The sequence below is a fragment of the Myotis nattereri genome, assembly GCF_964212035.1.
Source record: "Myotis nattereri genome assembly, chromosome: 19".
In the NCBI taxonomy this organism is placed as follows: domain Eukaryota; kingdom Metazoa; phylum Chordata; class Mammalia; order Chiroptera; family Vespertilionidae; genus Myotis; species Myotis nattereri.
In genome coordinates, this window is record NC_138095.1 from 1,629,241 (window position 1) to 1,653,329 (window position 24,089).

Consider the following 24,089-nt stretch of genomic DNA (forward strand, 5'->3'; position numbering starts at 1 on the left):
TCAGTAACTGGATCATCCTTCTCTCAGTGTATTTGAATGTTGAAACTCTAATGCAGACGTTAAGAAACTAGCGAGTTCCGACTAACCCCATGAATGAACAGACTCCTGGTTAGGTGTCCCTTCAGCTTTCGTGAAGATTTGTGTTTCTGATGCACGTTGTTGGAGCACCTTTGGCTCGGTGGTGTCTCGCTGTCGCATGTCACTCAGTGGGACAGTCACCTGCTGGTTCCCCGAAGCCGCACATGATGCGAGATTGTCCCCGCCCCTGTACCAGAACCCTCTACAGGCTCCCTGTGGTGCAGGTGTGAGTGCCAGGACTGACTGTGGCCGAGCTCGTTAGCCTCATGTTTGCCACTCTTCTCCTCAGACCTGTTTCCGCAGAGTGCAGGGGTGGGAGAGGCCCCTTTGGAAATTCAGTTAAACTATGCAGACACAGACTGTAAAAGTTGAGTGGTTGCTGTGTGGTGTCTTGTTAGCGGGGTTAAGTGTACCATTTGCTAGTGCTCGCCACCTGTCAGGAGCCTCCAGTAATTTCCCAGAGTCAACACATCAGATGATCCTCAGCTCCAGCGTGTCTTAGCCCTCCCCCACCCGCTCTGGGCCTCCCCCTCCCCCACCTGGGCCTTCCTCTCCTCCCACCTGGTTCTCCTCCCACCTGGGCCTCCCCCTCCTCCCACCTGGGCCTTCCTCTCTTCCCACCTGGGTCTCCCCCACCCCCACCTTGGCCTCTCCCTCCCCCCACCTGGACCCTGTCCCTCCTCCCACCTGGACCCTGTCCCTCCTCCCACCTGGGCCTCCTCCCACCTGGGCCTCCCCCTCCCCCACCTGGGCCTTCCTCTCCTCCCACCTGGGTCTCCTCCCACCTGGGCCTCCCCCTCCTCCCAGCTGGGCCTCTCTTCTGGGCAGCATGCCCAGCCCTGGGACTTCTCTGCCTCCTGGGAATGCTCTCTGACTTCTCCCTGATGTAGATGCTGTTTTCTGGGTTGTGTGTCCTGCTTTTTCTTGGTTCACTCCCTTGTTTGGCTGAAGCACGCCCTCCAGTAGCTTTGTCGGGTGAACGTGATGGTGCAGGAGCCGCGGACACAGTGAGCTTGGCTGTGAGTTCATCCTGATTGCCCTCTGCCCGGGACACAGGTGACTCTCTGAGCTGTCACTTCTCCCTCATCCTGAGGACTCACTTTTCCTCCCTCGTGTTGGAGTTCTGTTTTTCTCCATCCCAGACTGAGATACCAATTTCAAGCTTTTTGAAGATTCTGTGACATTGATCTAGCTGGTTCTTAGCTTTCTCCCTGACAGCTCGGAGAGGTTACAGCTTCTTGGTCTCTCTCGGCACCCATCACTGGCTGGCTGCTTCCCAGCTCTCAGAATCGTGTTGCTCTTGTCTTTTTAGGTTCCCGTGAGAGAGCAAAATTAGATGCCTGTGTGTAGTCAGTGTCTTTTCCGGAACTCACGTCGGTCTCAGGTCCTCGTAGTCATTCTTGAGACACTAAGCTCCCAATGCGTGGAATTGGTTACTGTTGCTGGCCAGCTCCCTCCGTTCTAAAAAGTAAATTGTAAAAATGTCTTTTTCTAGCCGGTGTTACTGCTGCCTCCGTGCCCATCCAGCTCGGGCAGTGTGGCCGGTCTGAGTTCGAGTGCCACCCGCCAAGGACGTGCATCCCCAACTGGAGGCGCTGTGATGGCCGCCGCGACTGCCCGGGAGGCCAGGACGAGGCCGGCTGCCGTGAGCTGGGGGCTCAGCCCGGGGGGAGGGGGGTGCCGTTACCGGGTGTCGTTCGTCTCACTCACCTTGTCCTTTTGGTATCATCTCTACTACGGGATAGGAAAATTAGGCTTCAGAGAGGACATGCCATCAGTAACAGACTGGAGTATTTATTTAGTATTTATTTATTTGGGGGGTGGTTTTGGGTACAAAGTTATCTGCTTATTATTATTATTTTAATTGATTTCAGAGAGGAAGGGAGAGGGAGAGAGAGATAGAAACATCAATGATGAGAGAGAATGATTGATCGGCTGCCTCTTGCATGCCCCCTACTGGGGATCAAGCCTGCAACCCGGGCATGTGCCTTTGACCGGAATCAAAGCTGGGACCCTTCAGTCCACAGGCTGACGCTCTATCCACTGAGCCAAACCGGCCAGGGCCAAAGTTGTTATCTTTTTATCATGTCTTGTTGAAAGTTCTTATAGAGTGAGTACTCCAAAATAACACGGAGAAATTAGATGAGGATTAGTGTAAAATTTCACATTTCATTAAAAGAACAAAATGTATACCATTGGGACATTAAGGTAACAGGTCAGATTTAACCCACACTTGTCAAAATAATAGCAGGAATATCTGAGCCGAGGAATTAATCACAATAAGATGGAAAATAGTTAACAACAAGGAGTTGGAATAAGACCTTCCTTCTGGGTAAGATGAACTCATTGATTGGTATTCATTCTTTAAATAAGTTTAGCTGGTTTTAAATCTGCCTTTTCTTAAGGATGTTGCTTAGTTAAGGTTCTTAAAACCTAGATGTGCTCTCCGACGAGTGTGTGACTCACTAATCTCAGAGCCTGTCTGAGAGGAAATGAGATGAGTGCGGCCTGACTCCTCTTAGAGGACAGCCCCTGAGCACCCGCACTCTGTTCCACGTGCCCATTGATACATGTTTAATCACCAGGTCAAGACTTTCAGAGATCATGACGACCTCATTTCTAACTTAAACCCTATGTTTTCCCACTTTCAAAATTTTGAGGCATGTTTCATGAACCTCAGACATCTTCCCACTTCACTACTCAGCTGTTGGATTATATTTTACGACATTCTTCTCATATGGAATAATTCTGCGATGGGGACCTTGGACTTTTCTGAACGAATCCTCTCCTGAGCAGAGAGCTCTTCCCTGCCTGTCCTGTAAAAGTGACTCTCCCCGCCCAGCCCCCCGGTCCCCGTCACGCTCGTACTATTACTCTCTTTGTAGCTCTTATTACTACTGGTACCCAGAATCACACATTTGTTTACTTCTTTGCTGTCTCTCTCAATAGAAGATAAGCTCTTTGAGGGCAGGTCCTTTGTCTGGTTTACACCTCACCTCTTCATCTTATTCATCTCATTCATTGGGAGATGCCCCTGAATGTTTGTTGGATGGATGGATAGATGGGTGGATGGGTGATGGGTCGGTAGATGGATAATGAGTGGCTGGATGTATGGGTGGGTTAGTGGTGGGTGGATGGATGGATGGGTGGGTGGGTTAGTGATGGGTGGATGGATGGGTGGGTAGTGGATTGGGTGACTGCATGGATGGGTGGCTGGCTGGGTTAGTGGTGGGTGGATGGATGGATGGGTGGGTGGGTTAGCAGTGGGTAGATGGATGGGTGGGTGGATGGATGGGTGGCTGGGTTAGTGATGGGTGGATGGATGGGTGGGTAGTGGATTGGGTGGCTGGATGGATGGGTGGCTGGCTGGGTTAGTGGTGGGTGGATGGATGGATGGATGGATGGGTGGGTGGGTTAGCAGTGGGTAGATGGATGGGTGGGTGGCTGGTTAGTGGTGGGTAGATGGATGGATGGGTGGGTAGTGGATAATGGGTGGCTGGATGGATGGGTGGGTGGCTGGGTTAGTAGTGGGTAGATGGGTGGCTGGATGGATGGGTGGGTGGGTTAGCAGTGGGTAGATGGATGGGTGGGTGAATGGATAGAAGGGTGAATGAATTCCATCTAGGGCTTCTGAGACTGTCACAGCAGTGGTTCTCGAGCCATTTCTAAATACTCTAGTGCAGTTTTATCTGTAACGGTTTCCTTCCCACCTCCCCAAGGAGAACCAGTTTCATCTCAGCATGGGACACCGTATCAGATGGTGATTTTCCAGGAGATGGGGTGACAGCCTGTAATTAGCCTCCCAAGTGGTTGTGATGTTTTCCCTCTCTCACTGAGAATTAGTCTTTTAAATCTATTTAGCTGAAGTCTGGACTTCCATCCTAGACACATGCTAGACGTCTTAATTCTTCTTTCACATGGAAACTCCTCAGTTGAAGACCATTGCTGCAGGGTTCTGTCGTCTCCCCCGGCTCCTGTGTCCTTTCCTCTCTAGTTAAATGTCCTGGTTGCTCGTCCCTCCCCTGGCATCATCCAGGTTCTGCTGCATCTTGGAGCAGAGGCAGCTTCCGATAGGAAACAGGTCACCTGACCTTGTTCTGGAATCGAATCCCTCAGCACTGGCTGATGCTGACGAATTGCCGCGGAGCTAGCAGACACTGCACACGCCCCGCTCCATGTGTCTGCCTCAGGCTAGGCCAGTGATGGCGAACCTTTTGAGCTCGGTGCGTCAGCATTTTGAAAAACCCTAACTTAACTCTGGTGCCGTGTCACCTACAGAAATTTTTTGGTCTTTGCAACCATAGGAAAACAAAGACTTACATTTTTTATATTTATTTTATATATTTAAATGCCATTTAACAAAGAAAAATCAACCAAAAAAAAGAGTTCTTGTGTCACCTCTGACACGCGGCCATAGGTTCGCCATCACTGGGCTAGGCAGCTCTGAGGACGTGGTGATGTTTAGAAGCCCCCAGAAGGATCTGTTACGAATCTGTTTTATAAATCCTCTCAGAATCTACATGGCTTAGTGATCTCGGGTAATTTCTTGTAATATCGGGGTAGTCATGGACTATTGAGTGCATTTTGCATGGGGTGGGGAGAAGGAGCTAGGAGGAGTCTGGCCTTGAGTCCCAATAGAGGAACGGGAATTGGAACTTGGAAACCCAGTAGCACCGCCAGGTCAGAGGATCAAGTGTGTGCAACAGTCACCACAAACCTAACATCGTAAGAAGCAGTTACTTTCTATAGTTTGTGGGTCGGAAATCAGATGTAGGTTTTCCTGACTAAAACCAGCATGTGGGCAGGGCTGCTTCTCTGGTGGCGGCAGGAGAGATCGGTTCCTTGCTATTCTGGCTGCGAGAGGTGCCTTCCTCCGCGTCTGACCAGCAGGTCCGTCTCAGGTGCTGCTTCTGACCTCACCCCCTCTCCGACCCCAGTCTGGAGGGCCTCTCAGGGCCGCCCGGTTGGATTGTCCCCCGCCCCCCCCCCCATGATCCCGGATGCGTTTCCGACGTCGGGGCCATTAGCTCAATGACACCGGCCACGTAAGGTGACCTGCAGCATGCCTCACAGATTACGACGTCGATGTCTCTGGCTGGAGGAGCAGGAGGGTTGTAGGGCCTCCTCCTGGTGGGTGGGTTCCGACGTCTCCCGTCCAGCGGGGCAGGCCCGTGGGAGCCTGTAATGAGGCTGAACCCCTGCCCCTGGGTCAGCCAGACTCACGTGGGGCAGGAGGTTTATATCTTCTCTGTAGCCTTCCTCCTCTTCTCCCTTTTGACGATCATCTGCTATTATATGGTCATTGCCTGCTCTTTAGAGCCTGACGCAGCTTACCTCCTTTAGAACTGGAGCGGGAATCTGATTGCGGTTCATCGCTGTAGGGTCGTGTCACTCATGTCACTCAATGCTCTTTGTGTGCACGCTTCCATTTCCTGGTAAATACTTTGAAACCTACACATAATGAGGGGTGCCACTCAGTGTTGTGATCATGGCGTCATTATTAGCATGACTCAAACCGGAAATCCGAGTGTCATTCTGACTGCCGCTGGGACAGAAATAGCGATTACTGTCGGCATCCTGCCCGCCAGGGCTGCAGCGGGCACTGGCATCTCTAAGGAAGGAACCCTGATCTGGGGCTGCAGCTGGGAAGAGGCCAATGTGGGCCTCCGGGCAGGAGGCTCCCTCACCTGACAAACAGGCTAAATGACAGCACGGTTTGGGGGCTAGAGAGAGAGCCCCTTAACCAGTTCACTGCCACAGCATTTTGAATTTAGTTTACAAAGGTCTTCCACTCGCGTCTATAGATGCTTATGGCGTACACATGGTTAAGCATCCTGACCTCCCGCTGCCCCTGGACCCTGGGAGACACGACTGATGGGATTGTCCCCCGGTTCTGTAGATGGGAACGGAGCTCGTGCTGTTCAGTGGTTTGCTGCAGATCATGCCGAGCCAGGATCGAGCCCCAGTGTGCCCCCAGGGTTCCGAGTGTCACAGAGCAGATGCCAGTTCCCGTCAGAAGCAGGCCCTGTGACGCCTGCTCAGTCACTGCTCATCCTCGGGGCAAACCCTGTTCCCACACCCACAGATGCTCACACAGCACGGCCCCTGTGTTGCAGCCACACGTGGTGCCCTGGCCTGTGCGAGCGGCGAGTTCCCATGCGCGGACGGTGAGGCCTGCCTGCGGCCCTCGGAGCGCTGTGACGGCTTCCTGGACTGTGCGGATGAGAGCGACGAGCAGGCCTGCAGCGGTGAGTGCCCAGCCTGGTCTCCCCCTTTGCCCTCCTCCACCCCTCCAGGGCCCAGCCTTATCCCCTGGCACAGCCTCATCCCTTGGGGCCACTGGAGAGAACCCTCTGAGTTTGTCCTCAGTCTGAACCAGCCCCTGGCGTGGCTCCCAGCTCCCCATGCCTGTGGGAAGGTTCCCAGCTCCCCATGCCTGTGGGAGAAGCTCCCCATACCTGTGGGAAAGGCTCCCCATGCCTGTGGGAAGGCTCCCCATGCCTGTGGGAAGGCTCCCCATGCCTGTGGGAAGGTTCCCCATGCCTGTGGGAAGGCTCCCCATGCCTGTGGGAAGGTTCCCCATGCCTGTGGGAAGGCTCCCCATGCTTGTGGGAAGGTTCCCAGCTCCCCATGCCTGTGGGAGAAGAGCTCCATGCCTGTGGGAAAGGCTCCCCATACCTGTGGGAAAAGCTCCCCGTGCCTGTGGGAAAGCCTCCCCATGCCTGTGGGAAAGCCTCCCCATGCCTTTGGGGAGGTTCCCAGCTCCCCATGCTGTGGGAAAGGCTCCCCATGCCTTTGGGGAGGCTCCCAGCTCCCCATGCCTGTGGGAAAGGCTGGTCTTGAGCCTGTTTTCCTGGCTCCCCACCCCAGGCTGCTGCACCGTTGCTCCCACAGGGCCTGGCACTTCCATCTGGAATGAATTGAGTAGTGGCCTCAGTCCCTTCGGTGCCACACAGAGCATGCAGACTGGGTGGCTTACAAAGAGGAGGCATTTAGTTTTCAGTCTGGAGACCGAGCGTCCAGACCCAGTCACCAGCAGGTTCCCTGTCCGTCTCCTGGTTCCCACTGTGTCCTCGGGGAGGTAACGAGGCAGCTCTCTAGGTCTCTTGTGGACACTTTGCTCATTCATGCGGCTCCAGCCTCATGACCTAACCACCTCCCAGGGACCCACCCGCTGAGCCGTCCCGGAGTTAGTTTTCAGCACGTGAGTTCTGAGGGAACACGTTTAGTCTGCAACAGGCCTGTACCCAGCCCCCTCTATTGAGAAGTGGCTCTAAATGCGTGTAGACAAGGAGGGGAAAGCTAGGAAGCCCTGGGGACATCTTTAGGGTGTCAGTGTGGTCTGGCCGTCTAGGTCAGGGAGGTCTGCCCACATCAGGAGCCTCTGGACTCTTCTGACACCCAAGAATGTGTGAGCTCTCTTCCCTGTGTCCCTCCTCTTCAGATGAACAGGCTGTGTACAAGGTGCAGCACCTGCAGTGGACGGCCGACTTCTCTGGGGATATCACTTTGACCTGGATGCGGCCCAAGAAGATGCCCTCTGCTTCCTGTGTGTATAATGTCTACTACAGGTAGGGAGGGAGCGGGTCCTCCCGTCTCAGGGGTCCTGTCTCCAGGGAGAGGGAGCGGGTCCTCCCGTCTCAGGGGTCCTGTCTCCAGGGGGAGGGAGCGGGTCCTCCCGTCTCAGGGGTCCTGTCTCCAGGGGGAGGGAGCAGGTCCTCCCATCTCAGGGGTCCTATCTCCAGGGGGAGGGAGCGGGTCCTCCCGTCTCCGCGGCCCTGTCTCCAGGGGGACGGAGCGGGTCCTCCCTGTCTCCAGGGGGAGGGAGCAGGTCCTCCCGTCTCCATGGCTCTGTCTCCAGGGGGAGGGAGCAGGTCCTCCCGTCTCCGGGGCCCTGTCTCCAGGGGGAGGGAGCGGGTCCTCCCGTCTCCGCGGCCCTGTCTCCAGGGGGAGGGAGCGGGTCCTCCCGTCTCCGGGGCCCTGTCTCCAGGGGGAGGGAGCGGGTCCTCCCGTCTCCGGGGCCCTGTCTCCAGGGGGAGGGAGCGGGTCCTCCCTGTCTCCGGGTCCTGTCTCCAGGGGGAGGGAGCGGGTCCTCCCGTCTCCGGGGCCCTGTCTCCAGGGGGAGGGAGCGGGTCCTCCCGTCTCAGGGGTCCTGTCTCCAGGGGGAGGGAGCGGGTCCTCCCTGTCTCCGGGGGGAGGGAGCAGGTCCTCCCTGTCTCCGGGGGGAGGGAGCAGGTCCTCCCGTCTCCGGGGCCCTGTCTCCAGGGGGAGGGAGCGGGTCCTCCCGTCTCCGGGGCCCTGTCTCCAGGGGGAGGGAGCGGGTCCTCCCGTCTCCGGGGCCCTGTCTCCAGGGGGAGGGAGCGGGTCCTCCCTGTCTTCGGGTCCTGTCTCCAGGGGGAGGGAGCGGGTCCTCCCGTCTCCGGGGCCCTGTCTCCAGGGGGAGGGAGCGGGTCCTCCCGTCTCAGGGGTCCTGTCTCCAGGGGGAGGGAGCGGGTCCTCCCTGTCTCCGGGGGGAGGGAGCAGGTCCTCCCTGTCTCCGGGGGGAGGGAGCAGGTCCTCCCTGTCTCCGGGGGGAGGGAGCAGGTCCTCCCGTCTCCATGGCTCTGTCTCCGGGGGGAGGGAGCAGGTCCTCCCGTCTCCGGGGCCCTGTCTCCAGGGGGAGGGAGCGGGTCCTCCCGTCTCCGCGGCCCTGTCTCCAGGGGGAGGGAGCGGGTCCTCCCGTCTCCGCGGCCCTGTCTCCAGGGGGAGGGAGCGGGTCCTCCCGTCTCCGCGGCCCTGTCTCCAGGGGGAGGGAGCGGGTCCTCCCGTCTCCGCGGCCCTGTCTCCAGGGGGATGGAGCGGGTCCTCCCGTCTCAGGGGTTCTGTCTCCCTCGGGCAGAAAGCGGCACTGTGCTGTGCAGGGAAGGGCTCTGTTCACGGGTGGGCCCTCGCCGCCCGCCTCCGTGTGACCTGCTCTCTTCTGTGGGCCAGGGTGGTGGGGGAGAGCCTCTGGAAGACCCTGGAGACCCACAGCAACAAAACCAACACGCGGCTCCGAGTCCTGCAGCCGGACACCACGTACCAGGTGAAGGTGCAGGTGCAGTGCCTGAGCAAGGTGCACAGCACCAACGACATCCTGACGCTGCGGACCCCCGAGGGGCGTAAGTGCTGCCCGTGCCTGCGCCCGACAGGCCTGACGTGGTGTCTCGGTTTCCTGTGGCCCTCGGGGAGGGCGCGGGGCCACCCGCCTCAGGCGTAGACGCAGGGCGACTGCTCTGTGGTCCTGCCTACGTTGCTGGACATTTGTTCTTCTTTTTAGTGTATTTTACTGATTTCAGAGAGGAAGAGAGAGAGAGAGAGAGAGAGAGACATCAATGATGAGAGAGAATCATTGATTGGCTGCCTCCTACACGCCCCCTGCTGGGGACCAAGCCCGCAGCCTGGGCAGGTGCCCTTGACCGGAATCAAATCCGGGACCCTTTAATCCACAGGCCAGTGCTCTGTCCACTGAGCCACACGTGCCAGGGTGGACGTTTGCCCTTATTAAGTCACACAATTGGCCTACGAAGGTGCGTTCAGCTTCTGCCCTCCACTGCCCTGTTTTGCGTTTGTTACCGAGTCTCTGCTTCTGCCTTCTGTCTTTAGGGGTTTCCCAGTGCTTGGCCCTTGAGAGCCCATCGTCGTTAAGACATGAGGCATGTCAGAGCGTGTGGCTCAGTGTAACATACTGCCCACACGCGTGTGTCCGAGGCTCCCGCGTCCACGGCCTCGTGAGCGCTGTGTTAGCTGCTGCCCCAGGACCTGTGTGAGCGTTTCACACGAACCTCGTTCAGGGGGCCTGGCGCCGAGTAGCCTGCAGAACCCGCGGGCAGCCAGGTGAAGGGCGCCCTCGGACCCTCAGGAGGCCAGGACAGCGCAGGCAGAGCAGCAGGGCCTGGACTGGGCCCCGGGTGGTGTGCCCCGAGGTTCCCAGCGAAGGCTGGATTGGTTCAACCCAAACCAAAAGAGGGGGCTTTGGAAGCTTTGCTGGAGTCTTTCCCCAGGGGTTCATACGGGGAGGCCCTGGGAGGTGGGGAGACCCGTCAGGGGCGGCTCGGCCCTCGTGGCACCAGCCCCGGGAGCCACGAGCAGGCTGAGCCCCAGGCCCAGCCTTTCCTGTCGTGTGGGGGCCAGCAGCAGCCTGCCTGGTGGAGTGGTCACAGGCCGGTCCAGACCCCTCCTCGTCCTCATGCGAAGCTCGGGACTCCCCCAGGGACCCGTGCGCAGACGTGTTTAACCCCCTGCCTCTCTCCTAGTGCCCGACGCCCCTCGGAACCTCCAGCTGTCCCTGCCCCGGGACGAGGAAGGAGCGATTGTGGGCCACTGGGCCCCTCCCGCCCACAGCCAGGGCCTCGTGCGAGAGTACATTGTGAGTGCCTCCTGGGCGCGCCGCGGAGCAGACGTGTCTCCCGTGTGACTAGGGTTTGGTGGGATGTGACCTCGTGGACAGTGATCACCTCTTAGAACAGCTCCTGTTTCCCGTCGGCTCTCTGGCCCCTGCCAGGCGTCAGGGTGCCCCGACCTGTGATGGCCTTTCACCAACACGTGTTTCTTCTCCCGTCAGGTGGAGTACAGCAGGAGCGGGTCCAGGACGTGGGCCTCCCAGAGGGCAGCGAGCAACGTCACAGAGATCAGGAACTTGCTGGTCGGCGCTCAGTACACCGTCAGGGTGAGCTGCCCCCTGCAGCCTCGCTCACGCGGGCTCAGGCCGTGGGGGACGGGGCTGCCCCTGAGCACGCAGCGCCCTGCTTGCCTTCCTGAGACCTTCATTCCGGCCTCGCCCTGGGGCCGCTGTTTCCTTCTGTCTCTTACCCGCGTCCCGTCCTAGAGAACCTGAAGTCAGACTCCCCTCAGAGCCGAGGGTTTCTGGGAGCCCTGCTTTGCCCGATATTCTGCTAACTCTCCTCTCCTGTTGCAGCCTCACGGCGTGCAGAGCTGTGCCAGGCCTTTGCAGACGGGTGCTGTGAAGTTCTTATAAAACACACTGTCAGTATCCCCCGCAGAAAAGAGAGAGAGTTTGTGCAAACATGTTTGACACTGTAAGGCTCAGCGCCGCTGTCATGTATGTGCACACTTACGTGTGTATTTATGGGCGCACACTCCCCTGCTCCTCGGGGAAACCGGGCTTCATGGCCAGAGTCGTGTCCTGACCTCAGTGCTGCGGCTCCCTTTCCCCCAGGCCTCCCACCCCCACCTCTTTCCCTTTTTCAGGTGCGGGGCCTCTGAGGATCCTGGCCCCTGCCTGTACCTGTGGCACCTCACTGCCCAGGCCTCTCCTTGGCCCCTGGGAGTCTGGCTGTGTGGTTACGGCCTGTGTTTCATGCAGAGTTCACTCTGTTTGAACAGGTGGCTGCGGTGACGAGCCGTGGAATAGGAAACTGGAGCGACTCCAAATCCATCACCACCACACGGGGAAGAGGTGCGTGGTTCCAGGTCGCAGATTCCGGGGAGAGAGCGACCTGCAGAGGCACTCGGTGTGCCTGGGGGAGGAGGGCGGGATTAGAGAGCGTCACACGGCCTCTTCCCCAACACAGGCGCGGGCGCCCTGGGTGACGGGAAGTGGGCACTTCTTCTAATGCAACATGCAAAGGGTTTGCAGAGGCCACCAGGCCTGGCCCGCTGTGTTTGCGCCAGCACCCCAAACGGAGGAGAAGGCACCTCTCCTCTGCGGAAGGTGACGACCTCGTGTGCATGTCTGTCTGGCGCTGGGCTGTGTTCCGGCAGCTCCGTCAACGTGCAGGTGGCTGTGTCCAGCCCAGGAGCTGGTGTAGGGACAGCCGCTGGCTCAGTGACCCCTCAGATCACCTGCAGGGACAAACGAGGGACTGCAAAGAGGCCACGTCACTTGTCACCTAGTCAGTGCCAGCGGAGAGGAGCCGGATCCTCTGCCCCACACTGTGCCTGAGCCGCTGTGAACCTGCAGCAGCGAGGCGGGCCTGTGGCGCTTGGCCCGCGTGCTGGGGGCCGGTGCCTCGCGAGGGCAGAGGCCGCTCCGCTCCCTCTGCTCTGCCGCTGGCCCCGAGCAGGAACCCAGGAAACAGTTGGTGAGGGTGAAAGGAAGTGATTAAGTGGAGGCTGTGCACACTGATGGGGGGGCAGAGGTGGCTCCCGATGTTGCCGTGGTGCCTGGGGCTTTGTTGATGGACTGTGGGCATGGATGTTGGAGTCAGGAGGTCGCGTGGAATGTCTTGGGTATCTTACCTTCGCCTGAACCTGTGAGAGATCGGCTCCGGGTCCTTAAGAGTCCCTGTCTGGTCGAGATCAGGCCGGGAGGCAGCCAAATCCAGTGGAGGCTTTGGAGCAGGTGCTGTGGGGATTGAAGATGGGTCCTGAATTCCCCTGCCTGGGGCTTTTATTATGGTATCATGTCCTCGCACAAAAGCAGGGTCAAAATATGACTGACTGGATGGACTACAGCCAGGTGCTTTGGAAGGTCAGCACCTTGAGCTCCGGGCAGAGTCACATCTGCCTTTGCTTCTCTTAAAACCCTTCGGCTTGAGGAACCTGGGCCCCTGGCCTGTTCTGGTTCGGTACGTGCAGGAGGCAGCTCTGTACGGAGTCAGAAGTATTTGTTGTGAAATGTCATAATGTTAAGAAGATGAAGGCCCTGGCTGGTTTGGCTCAGTGGATAGAGGTCGGCCTGCGGACTAAAGGGTCCCAGGTTCGATCCCTGGTCAAGGGCACACACCTTGGCTGCAGACTCCTCCCCAGTCTAGGCCCTGGTAGGGGCATGTGCAGGAGGCCACCAATCGATGCGTTTCTCTCATATCGAGATTTCTTTGACTTTCCCTCTCTCTTGTACTCTCTCTAAGGATCAGTGGAAAAGTATCCTCAGATAAGGATTAAGAAAAAAGAAGGTGAAGGAGAAGAATAGCAGTGGCGTAGACCAGATTAATTGTTGAATGTGGTGGATGAATAGTGACAATGAGACAAGCCACTGCTTAGCAACACTTTTTGTGGCCCGACTACCACTTGTTGTTTTATGTGAATCGATCTCCTCTGATTCTCATTGATCCCACGAGTCTGACAGTGCAGCTGCTGTGGCTGAGGAGCGTGCCCGCAGAGTGGCCCACCCCGCGCGCGCGGCAGCTCGGTGGCCATGCGGGCAGCTTCCTCACGGCACTGCCGCCCGCCACGCCCGGCGGTGCTCCTTCCCTGGTGCTGTTTCCTTGAACCCAGCGTCATTAATGGCTGATGATCTGAGAAACCCCAGGCCGTGCTGTGTCTGCCAGCAGGTGGTGTCCACTCCCTGAGTCTCTCCTGCCTGTGCCCTGCACCACGCATCCCCTGAGCCCTTCAGGTTTGGGGCAGGAGCCCGTCAGCTGGTCGGGGACGTGGAGCAGCCTTTGCCTGCTGCCCCTCCCCGCGGCTCTCAGCTGGAGCGTGCTTCCTCTGGATGCCAGGCTCCCACAGGAGAGGAGAGAAGGGGCGCGTAGCTGAGAGCCAGACTCTTACGGGCGTCCCCACGGGATGCCCTGGCCTCTGGAGTGTAGATCGCCTCTCGGGCTCCGGCTCGGGAGGATGGGTGGCTACTCCTTGTTAGCGTCTGAGCGGGAGGCTGAACTGGGTTTGCCAGACTCTGGACTAGGTTCTTTCCGTTTGCCGTGGCCTGCTGTTCACTCTGCTGTCGTCCTCCCAGAGGGACCAGGCCACAGGGTCGTTATCCGTGCCCGTGAAGGGGCCCCGTGGCCTCTGCCCGCGCGGGCACGGGTTGTTGGGCATCGACACATGGAACTTCCCCGCTCGGCGTCACTGCAGGAGAGCTAGTGAGCCCGGAGCGGTGGTCGCCAGGGGGCTGGGACCCTCAGCTCGGGAAGCAGGGCTACGAGAGACGCGTCACTGCAGGAGAGCTAGTGAGCCCGGAGCGGTGGTCGCCAGGGGGCTGGGACCCTCAGCTCGGGAAGCAGGGCTACGAGAGACGCGTCACTGCAGGAGAGCTAGTGAGCCCGGAGCGGTGGTTGCCAGGGGGCTGGGACCCTCGGCTCGGGAAGCAGGGCTACGAGACGCGCGTCACAAACAGCAAGGAGACGCCTTCCCTCCGCCGAGGCGCGCTCGGTCCTGCCGCCCCTCCCCTGACGCCTCTTGCTGGTTCTTTCAGGGATCCCTCCTCCGGACATCCACATCGACGGCTGCACCGAGAGTTCTGTGAGCTTCACCCTGACCACGCAGAGCGACGTCCAGGTAACGCGGGCCCTCGGCTGGCAGGCGGGCGGGGACCCAGTGCCAGTGAGGAAGCAAGGGATGGGCCAGTGCCGCTGGAGCCCAGGGCGGCTCCTCCCACGGAGAGCCCTGAGCCTGCACAGGAGTGTCCGCCTCAGCCGGTGCCTTTCCCACATCATGTAACTAAGTGGTTCGCAGCCACGGTTCCGACAGGCAGTGCCGACAGGCCAGTGCCGACAGGACGCGTGCCCTGCAGTGCCCAGCGCCATGGGATTGCCTGGTGCTGGTGCTGGTGCTGGTGCAGGGGCGCCACCGCGGACGCATCTTATGAGAGAGTCACCTACGCGGAAGCACTGCCACTCCCTCCACCCCTGTCCCTCTTCCACCATCCCCGTCCCTCTGCTCAGCCAGCCGCACGGCCGCCTTCCCCTGCGCCCCGGGTTCTCGGGCTTTTTCTTGCCTATTGCTCCTGCATCACCCTGTCTGTGAAGTGTGTGGGGGGCAGACAGACAGAAGCCTTCAGAGTCTCTGCCGTTCACTGTGCTGCAGTTTGCTGTCTAGCCCTCCTTCCGAGATGGTCGGTGCGAGAAGCAGCCTCTGCGTGGGGCAAGTCCAACTTGTCTTTGGTCTTGCAAGCATTCTTGTTTTGTTTGTTGTCTCATATTTAAAGATCTTTAGGTCCGACTTTTCCATGAGCTTAGGACCTGGAGGAGGCCGGCTTCCTGGGCCTGGGCACGCTCGCTCCTGTGAGCGCTGAACCTCTTGGCCTTCACTGCAAGGACCACCTGAGCGTCAACGTATCTTTAATTACCAGGACCTAATTCTTCTTCATTTTCCCCTCCTTCTGCCTCTGCATTGGTTCTTGTCCTTTTATTCTATTTAACTTTTGTTTCACTGACTGTATTTTACATCGTCAGTGGCCTCCCCCTGGCTTTAGAACGGGCGTGCACTGGCCCTCGCTGCAGCACACGCGGAATTCGTGTAAAGACCAAGAGGAACAAGCCCCCATCGGGCCGCTCGGCAGCAGAGCCCGCAGGAAGGGGTGCCGCTCCAAGGGGGCTCTGTGGCCGGGCTGTGGGTGACCTCGCTCTTGGTCCGTGGCAGGTGAATGGCTACGTGGTGAACCTCTTTTGGGCATTTGACACTCACAGACAAGAGAAGAGGACTTTGAACTTTCGAGGGAGCATGTTGTCCCACAAAGGTAACCCCTTGGAGCTGGTCTGTGTGAGCCGGAGGGTGGGCTCGGCTCATGTTTCCTGGCAGCAGAGCCATGAGGGGAGGCGTGGGGAGAGCGTGTGCATGGAGGCCTCCTGGCTGCCGTGCGGGTGGCAGCGAGGATGTGAGTGACTCCCGACTCCAGGGAGAGAGCCACAAGCCCCTCTACCCTGGTGGCTCTTCATGGAAGTTGGAGACTTGAAGGGAAAAACACTGGAGTGAAGCCAGATTAACCTCATGCAGAGGCTGTTTAGCTCCAAAGGAAAGAGCTCCCAGGTCAGTTACCTGTTTCTCTCCTGCTTTCGTTGGCTCCTTCTTGGCTAATAGGAGGGAGCTCGGCCTGGGCAGAGTCAGTGTTCAGTTTATATTGGTCGAGTGAGTGGACGGACAGCCTGGGCTAAGGAGGGAAGGACATCGTCTTATTCCCCTTACATCTGTGTGAATTCCGAGTCTCAGTGAAAATGCTCATATTTGAAAATGGGCTCAAGGAGAGATTTTTTTTTTAATCCTCACCCAAGGATATTTTCCCCTTGATTTTTAGAGAGAGTGTAAGAGGGAGGGAAAGACAGAGAGAAACATCCATGTGAGAGAAACACATTGGTGGGTTGCCTCCTACACAAGCCCTGACCAGGGCCCTGGCTGGGGAGGAGCCTGCAACCGAGTGCGTGCCCTTGACCGAAATCGAACCTGGGGCCCCTCAGTCCGCAGGCTAACGCTCTATCCACTGAGCCAACCGGCCAGGGCTCAAGGGAAGATTTAAATTCTGCCAGGGAGACCCTCCAGGACGAAGGCTGCCTGTGTGTCCTGGGAGGACACGGGGCATCTTCCCTTCCCTGCCGGCCTGTCTGCAGAGCTGTTGGTCATGTGGTTCCTCACGGCTGAGCGAGGACTGTCTGTGTGGAAGAGGAAAGCTGCCCACGAGGTTGCACAAGAATAAAAGTGACGCCAGCACCTACTGTGTGCAGGCGCTTGCTTGCCGAGGCTCGCGGGGTGTGTGTTTTGCGTGACCCCAATAACCAATCTGTGGGATGGGTCTTATTCACTGATGAGAAAACAAGGCTCAGAGCTGCAGTTATCCCCTCAGAAGGTGGCAGAGCCCGTTTTGAACCCACATCTTTCTAATTCCAGAGCCGGTGACTTCGGGCCTCGGTGGCGCACTGGGCGTCGGCAGGCCAGCAGGAAGGCTCGGCCTGGGGCGCGGAGGGCCGCGCGCTCGATGCTGGCATCACGCCGAGCACGTCACAGCATTTTCTTTAAACGTGCCCTTCTGCTTCTCTCCCCCACAAAAACAATGGGCTTAGGGAGTCTGGCCGCTTTATCCTGGGAGCACACTGAGCGTGGAGCCCCCGGGCCCAGGCGCTCTCGGGAGCCCTGGCTCACCGCTCTCCGCTCCATAGCGGCATTGCCACCCACAGAGAAAGGGCACCGTTCATGACAGAACATTGAGAAAGCAAGACAGTGCAGTGACCATTAAAATTTCCCACAACTTCACTTCCCGGGAAAACCACGTTTGAACTTCAGATGTCTCCTGAATGAGTAGGAGCTCCCGTGTAGCTTTATCGCCTGCCCTTTTCACTTAACATAAAATTGGAAAGGCTTTTCGCTCTCGTTAAATATCCTTGGAGACAGCTTTAGGGGGCTCCGTCACAGTGGGTGGGACACACATGGAGTTTGTGGAATGTGCGTTGTGTGATGATGGCCCACCCTCGGCGGTCTGACTGTGCGCAGGTTGTCCGCCGTAAGAAACACTAATGCACGTGCTGGTTGCACCGTGTCTGGCCCCTCTGATTCCGTGGGCTGGCTGACTGGAGGTTAGGCGCTGTGGTGGCCATCAGTAAGTAACGGCGCTTCTGTGACAGCGAAAGCCGCCACCTGGGGCTTCACCAACTGAGAGGTGCCTGTCGGGACGCCAGTTCTCGACTCCCACCCCGGCTCCCTCCCGCATTTCCTCTTCCTGTTTCCACAGTGGGCAATCTGACAGCGCAGACGTCATACGAGATTGCCGCCTGGGCCAGGACCGACCTAGGGGACAGTCCTCTGGCATTCGAGCACATCGTGACCAAAGGAGTCCGCCCTCCGGCTCCCAGCCTCAAAGCCAAAGCCCTTAACCAGACGGCTGTGGAATGCACCTGGACTGGGCCCCGGGACGTGGTGAGTGAGCCAGGGGTGCGGACCCCTGATTCTAGCTCAGGGACAGCCTAGGCTCTCTCCCCCTAGTGCGCGCAGACTCCCTGATTCTAGGTCTCGGGCAGCGCTGGGCTCTCTCCTCTGTGGCTGTTTCATCCTTTCTCACCCGAAGCTCAGCCACCCTCCTGGTCAGCTCTGGGTACCTGTAGAGGCACCTGACATCCCAGCCCAGCACCCCTTTCTCCCTCTGGCCTGGCCCCGGAGAGGAAGTGCCCTTGCTGTGTGTTGGGGTGTGGAGCGTGCGTGGGAGAGGTGGCTGCTCCAGTTCGTAGGACTCCCCTGGGCTCAGGTGTAGGGATGGTGACACATTTCCATCCCCTCCCACCACAGGTCACCCCCACCCCCAGGCTGCCTTCTCTGGGCACCCCCCCTTCCATGTCCCCACTGCACTTGAATGCTGGTCTTTGTTTGTTCTTACATGTGCGTTTGGATTCCCTGTGATGAAGGTTGTGCTTCTCTCCGAGTCTGGCTGTTACTTCCCCTCTCTCAGTGCATCCCTTCCTTAACCTTCAGGAGGGTCTTCCCAGCGCCTGTGTGCCTCGCCTCCCTGCACCCTCCTCCTGCTGTGCAGCCACATCCTGCTCTCTGCTCCTTGGCCTCTTCCCTCAGGGCTCCTGAAGCCGTTACAGTTGGGTCCATATGGAGTAATGTTTCATTAGCTACTGCTGATCCCATTTGATGCTTTCTCTCTTCTTTTTTAAAGATGCATTTATTGATATCAGAGATGAGAGAGAGAGAGAGAGAGAGAGAGAGAGAGAGAGAGAGAGGGAGGAGAGAAACATCAATGATGAGAGAGAATCATTGACTGGCTGCCTCCTGCAGGCCCCACACTGGGGATCCAGCCCGTAACCGGGCGCATGCGCCCTGATCTGGAATCGAACCGTGACCTCTGGGTTCATACTAGTAGGTCGAAGCTCAACCACTGAGCCAAGCCGGCCGGGCTATTTGATGCTTCTATCTGTTCTCTAATCTCCTTGAGTAGTTTGCAAGCTCCTTACAGGGAAGCAGTGTTTTCCGGGTTTGCCAAGTGGAAGAGGACAGGGAGCTAAATCTGTCGTTGAGAATTAGGGCGTCCTCAGGGGCTGTGGGGGGATGTGGCCTGCGGCGTGTCCACCGCGGGCACCCAGTGCACTGGGTGCAGGGCTGATTCCTGGGGGTGAAACCAAGTTTGCAAGTGACTGCAAGCTCAGCCACGAAGAAGGAAGGAAACACAGGTTACTGGGTGCCCACTGGGTGCCAGGCACAGCTGGAACCCTCACACACCTCCTCCCACTTTCTCCTGTCAGCAGCTCAGTGGGGAACATGCTCCTTTACCAGTGAGGAGACGAAGGCTCAGACTGAGTGACTGGCCAGCTCTCGGGAACGGGAGCTCTCGGGAACGGGAGACAGGGTTCCTAGCCCTTCTCTCCTGTGGCTGCAGAACCCAGTGCCAGGCGGGGCGGGGTGGGGACAGGAATGCCCAGCCGGTCCCCGGGCCCCCTTCACCTCGAAGTGGACTCTGCTTACAACGGGCCTTGCTTTCCATTACACCCCCGCTGAGGGACGCCCTGGTCACCCAGCTGCCCCCCAGCGAGGCTAATGCGCAGGGCGCTGGGACAGGGCCTGGCTCTCTGGTTCCCTGAATTGGGCCGAGGTAGCCTGCTCACCTCCTCTTACTGAGGTAGCTTCGGAGGGAGAGGGCCCAGGTACCTGTGGAGGCAGTCACCTCCTTTGCTGTCCGCAGGACTCCAGCATCTCCCTCATTGTGCCCCCTGCCTGACAGCGACTTTCCTCGTCCCTGTGCTGTGCCGGCCTCCTCACACCTGGCCCTTGGCTCCTGGACCCCGTTCCCTCCCGCGGTGCTCCCGGGCTGGTCCTCCCCCCACAGTACTCCCAGGCTGGTCCTCCCCCCACAGTGCTCCCGGGCTGGTCCTCCCCCCCCTGCGGTGCTCCCGGGCTGGTCCTCCCCCACAGTGCTCCCGGGCTGGTCCTCCCCCACAGTGCTCCTGGGCTGGTCCTCCCCCCACACAGTGCTCCCGGGCTGGTCCTCCCCCCACAGTGCTCCCGGGCTGGTCCTCCCCCCCATAGTGCTCCCGGGCTGGTCCTCCCCCCCCTGCGGTGCTCCCGGGCTGGTCCTCCCCCCACAGTGCTCCCGGGCTGGTCCTCCCCCCCATAGTGCTCCCGGGCTGGTCCTCCCCCCTCTGCGGTGCTCCCGGGCTGGTCCTCCCCCCACAGTGCTTCCGGGCTGGTCCTCCCCCACAGTGCTCCCGGGCTGGTCCTCCCCCACAGTGCTCCCGGGCTGGTCCTCCCCCCACAGTGCTCCCGGGCTGGTCCTCCCCCACAGTGCTCCCAGGCTGGTCCTCCCCCACAGTGCTCCCAGGCTGGTCCTCCCCCACAGTGCTCCCGGGCTGGTCCTCCCCCACAGTGCTCCCGGGCTGGTCCTCCCCCCCCTGCGGTGCTCCCGGGCTGGTCCTCCCCCACAGTGCTCCCGGGCTGGTCCTCCCCCCCCTGCGGTGCTCCTGGGCTGGTCCTCCCCCCACAGTGCTTCCGGGCTGGTCCTCCCCCACAGTGCTCCCGGGCTGGTCCTCCCCCACAGTGCTCCCGGGCTGGTCCTCCCCCACAGTGCTCCCAGGCTGGTCCTCCTCCCCATAGTGCTCCCGGGCAGGTCCTCCCCCACAGTGCTCCCAGGCTGGTCCTCCCCCACAGTGCTCCCGGGCTGGTCCTCCCCCAAAGTGCTCCCGGGCTGGTCCTCCCCCATAGTGCTCCCGGGCTGGTCCTCCCCCACAGTGCTCCCGGGCTGGTCCTCCCCCACAGTGCTCCCGGGCTGGTCCTCCCCCACAGTGCTCCCGGGCTGGTCCTCCCCCACAGTGCTCCCGGGCTGGTCCTCCCCCACAGTGCTCCCAGGCTGGTCCTCCCCCACAGTGCTCCCGGGCTGGTCCTCCCCCACAGTGCTCCCGGGCTGGTCCTCCCCCCCCTGCGGTGCTCCCGGGCTGGTCCTCCCCCCACAGTGCTCCCGGGCTGGTCCTCCCCCCCCTGCGGTGCTCCCGGGCTGGTCCTCCCCCCACAGTGCTCCCGGGCTGGTCCTCCCCCCCCTGCGGTGCTCCCGGGCTGGTCCTCCCCCCCCTGCGGTGCTCCCGGGCTGGTCCTCCCCCCCCCACAGTGCTCCTGGGCTGGTCCTCCCCCCACAGTGCTCCCGGGCTGGTCCTCCCCCCCACAGTGCTCCCGGGCTGGTCGTCCCCCCACAGTGCTCCCGGGCTGGTCCTCCCCCACACAGTGCTCCCGGGCTGGTCCTCCCCCCACAGTGCTCCTGGGCTGATCCTCCCCTCACAGTGCTCCCGGGCTGGTCCTCCCCCCACAGTGCTCCCGGGCTGGTCCTCCCCCCCACAGTGCTCCCGGGCTGGTCCTCCCCCCACAGTGCTCCCGGGCTGGTCCTCCCCCCACAGTGCTCCCGGGCTGGTCCTCCCCCTGTGGTGGTCAGAGGCTTGTCCTCACTGTGCTCAGCCTTTTTTGGCCTCCTGTCCCATCTCATGCTGGAGCCCTCTCATTTTCCTGGTCCCACTCTATTCACAATTGCTTTCCACCCCCTTCGAGCCCCTAATTCTTTCTCTCCTCACCTCGAGTCTGTCCCCCTCGGGACCCCGGCTCTCCCCTCCCTGTCCTGGCTGCAGGCAGTGCCGGAGGAACACGCCGAGCTGCTGGGAAGGGACCCTTGCGTGGCCTGATCGCTCCCTCCTTCCCTGGCTGCCCTGGCCTTCCCGTTTCCTCTCTTCCGCCGAAGAAACCACTCTTGGAGACCATGCTTTGTGGCTTTACTTACAAAGAAGCGCACTCGGCACCTCCCACTGTCAGCTCCCGGCTCCCCCTCCGCCCTCACATTCTCCGTCCCCGCTGTGACTCGTCCCTTCCCCGCGGGGATCAGTGAGGTCCGGCTCACAGGACGACATGGAATGTCACGTGGCCGTAGACCATCGTGGTCCGTCCCAGGTCCAGCCGCCCGGCTTCCGCAGCTGCAGCCTGGTTTGATTGGGACCCAGGCCAGACCCTGCACCTGACGTCTGTCTTCCAGGTCACCTCTGGGTCCAGAGGCTCCTGGAGCCACAGCCTCACCTGCATCTGGGCGGCGGGGGGCAGGAAGCAGGGCCCCCTCAGAGGCCCGTAGCACTCGGCTGTATCCCATCGACTAGGACTGTCACGTGGCTCACCGAGCTTTGAGGGAGGTGGGAATGTGGACTCCTTGTAGGCAGCACTTCTCACTAAGAGCAGGACTCAGCTGAGGAGGGATGGGGAGCTGGCCTCCTCAGGCAGCTGCTGTGTTACCCTGCAGCCCCCTCCCAGTCCGCAAGCTCCCACCTCCCCCCAGTCCGCAAGCTCCCCCCTCCCCCCAGTCCGCAAGCTCCCACCTCCCCCCAGTCCGCAAGCTCCCCTCTCCCCCCAGTCCGCAAGCTCCCACCTCCCCCCAGTCCGCAAGCTCCCCCCTCCCCCCAGTCCGCAAGCTCCCCCCTCCCCCCAGTCCGCAAGCTCCCACCTCCCCCCAGTCCGCAAGCTCCCCCCTCCCCCCAGTCTGCAAGCTCCCCCCTCCCCCCAGTCTGCAAGCTCCCACCTCCCCCCAGTCTGCAAGCTCCCCTCTCCCCCACAGTCTATAAGCTCCCACCTCCCCCCAGTCTGCAAGCTCCCCTCTCCCCCACAGTCTATAAGCTCCCACCTCCCCCCAGTCTGCAAGCTCCCACCTCCTCCCAGTCTGCAAGCTCCCACCGCCCCCCAGTCTGCAAGCTCCCACCTCCCCCACAGTCTGTAAGCTCCCACATCATCCCAGTCTGCAAGCTCCCACCTCCCCCAAGTCTGCAAGCTCCCACCTCCCCCCAGTCTACAAGCTCCCACCTCCCCCCAGTCTACAAGCTCCCACCTCCCCCCAGTCTGCAAGCTCCCACCTCCCCCCAGTCTACAAGCTCCCACCTCCCCCCAGTCTGCAAGCTGCCACCTCCTTCCCAGTCTGCAAGCTCCCACCTCCCCCCAGTCTACAAGCTCCCACCTCCCCCCAGTCTACAAGCTCCCACCTCCCCCACAGTCTGTAGGCTCGCACCTCCCCCCAGTCTGCAAGCTCCCACCTCCCCCCAGTCTACAAGCTCCCACCTCCCCCACAGTCTGCAAGCTCCCACCTCCCCCCAGTCTACAAGCTCCCACCTCCCCCCAGTCTGCAAGCTCCCACCTCCCCCCAGTCTACAAGCTCCCACCTCCCCCCAGTCCGCAAGCTGCCACCTCCCCCCAGTCTACAAGCTCCCACCTCCCCCCAGTCTGCAAGCTCCCACCTCCCCCCAGTCTACAAGCTCCCACCTCCCCCCAGTCTGCAAGCTCCCACCTCCCCCCAGTCTACAAGCTCCCACCTCCCCCCAGTCTACAAGCTCCCACCTCCCCCACAGTCTGTAGGCTCGCACCTCCCCCCAGTCTGCAAGCTCCCACCTCCCCCCAGTCTACAAGCTCCCACCTCCCCCCAGTCTGCAAGCTCCCACCTCCCCCACAGTCTGCAAGCTGCCACCTCCTTCCCAGTCTGCAAGCTCCCACCTCCCCCCAGTCCGCAAGCTCCCACCTCCCTGTGTCCACATTCCTCTCCACCTGGTGGAGGGCTGCGGCTTTGGAGATCCCCTCTGTGGAGCTCCCAGCAGTGTGTTGGCAACTTGCTACTTATCTGTTTTCCTTCTCTGCCTCTGTGAGGACAGCGCCCGGCCCATGTGCCTTGGCTGTAATGCTGATGAAAGGGACATGGAGTGAAGACTGCTCTCTGGGCTCTGGCCTGGTCCAGGGTCTACATTAGGATTTCAGGGGAACGGTAGGTCGTGGCCACGGAGCTGACGCCCCTCCTGTTCCCGTCAGGTGTATGGCATCTTCTATGCCACGTCCTTCCTTGACCTCTATCGGAACCCGAAGAGCTTGACGACTTCGCTCCACAACAAGACAGTCACTGTCGGGAGGGATGAGCAGTACTTGTTTCTGGTGAGTGTCCCGTGCCAGAACGCCCAGGGGCGTTTCTCTGTAAGGGATGGTTTCGTTCCCGGGCTCCGAGCTCAGACCAGGCCTGGGGCACTGAGGGGAGGTCCAGGGCCCGGGTGTGACAGGGCGACTGGCCTCTCGGCCACACGAGTTGAGCTCATGATAAAGCCACACAACTGTGGCTACACTGGAGAACTGAGCACTCGGCGTGCAGCCACAGCAACTGATGAAACCCTTTGTCGCATTCTACTTACAGGAATTCAGCCTACATGCTCTTCCACGCCTGCCATGCTGTTAGCCTACATGCTCTTCCACGCCTGCCATGCTGTTAGCCTACATGCTTTCCTATGCCTGCCATGCTGTTAGCCTACATGCGCTTCCACGCCTGCCATGCTGTTAGCCTACATGCTTTCCCACACGTGCCATGCTGTTAGTCTACATGCTCTTCCACGCCTGCCATGCTGTTA

At 60.0% G+C, this 24,089-nt stretch overlaps 1 protein-coding gene across 1 annotated transcript in view; it reads left to right on the forward strand.

Moving 5' to 3' along the window:
• SORL1 (sortilin related receptor 1) overlaps positions 1 to 24,089 on the forward strand; it is a 152,796-nt gene that overhangs the window by 112,522 nt on the left and 16,185 nt on the right. The window contains exons 32-42 of the mRNA XM_081113349.1: positions 1,574 to 1,723; positions 6,195 to 6,326; positions 7,523 to 7,649; positions 9,049 to 9,218; positions 10,353 to 10,465; positions 10,661 to 10,765; positions 11,443 to 11,515; positions 14,195 to 14,277; positions 15,361 to 15,457; positions 17,438 to 17,622; positions 23,506 to 23,625. Coding sequence (XP_080969475.1) covers positions 1,574 to 1,723; positions 6,195 to 6,326; positions 7,523 to 7,649; positions 9,049 to 9,218; positions 10,353 to 10,465; positions 10,661 to 10,765; positions 11,443 to 11,515; positions 14,195 to 14,277; positions 15,361 to 15,457; positions 17,438 to 17,622; positions 23,506 to 23,625 — 1,355 coding nt within the window. The remainder of the gene's footprint in view (positions 1 to 1,573; positions 1,724 to 6,194; positions 6,327 to 7,522; positions 7,650 to 9,048; positions 9,219 to 10,352; positions 10,466 to 10,660; positions 10,766 to 11,442; positions 11,516 to 14,194; positions 14,278 to 15,360; positions 15,458 to 17,437; positions 17,623 to 23,505; positions 23,626 to 24,089) is intronic.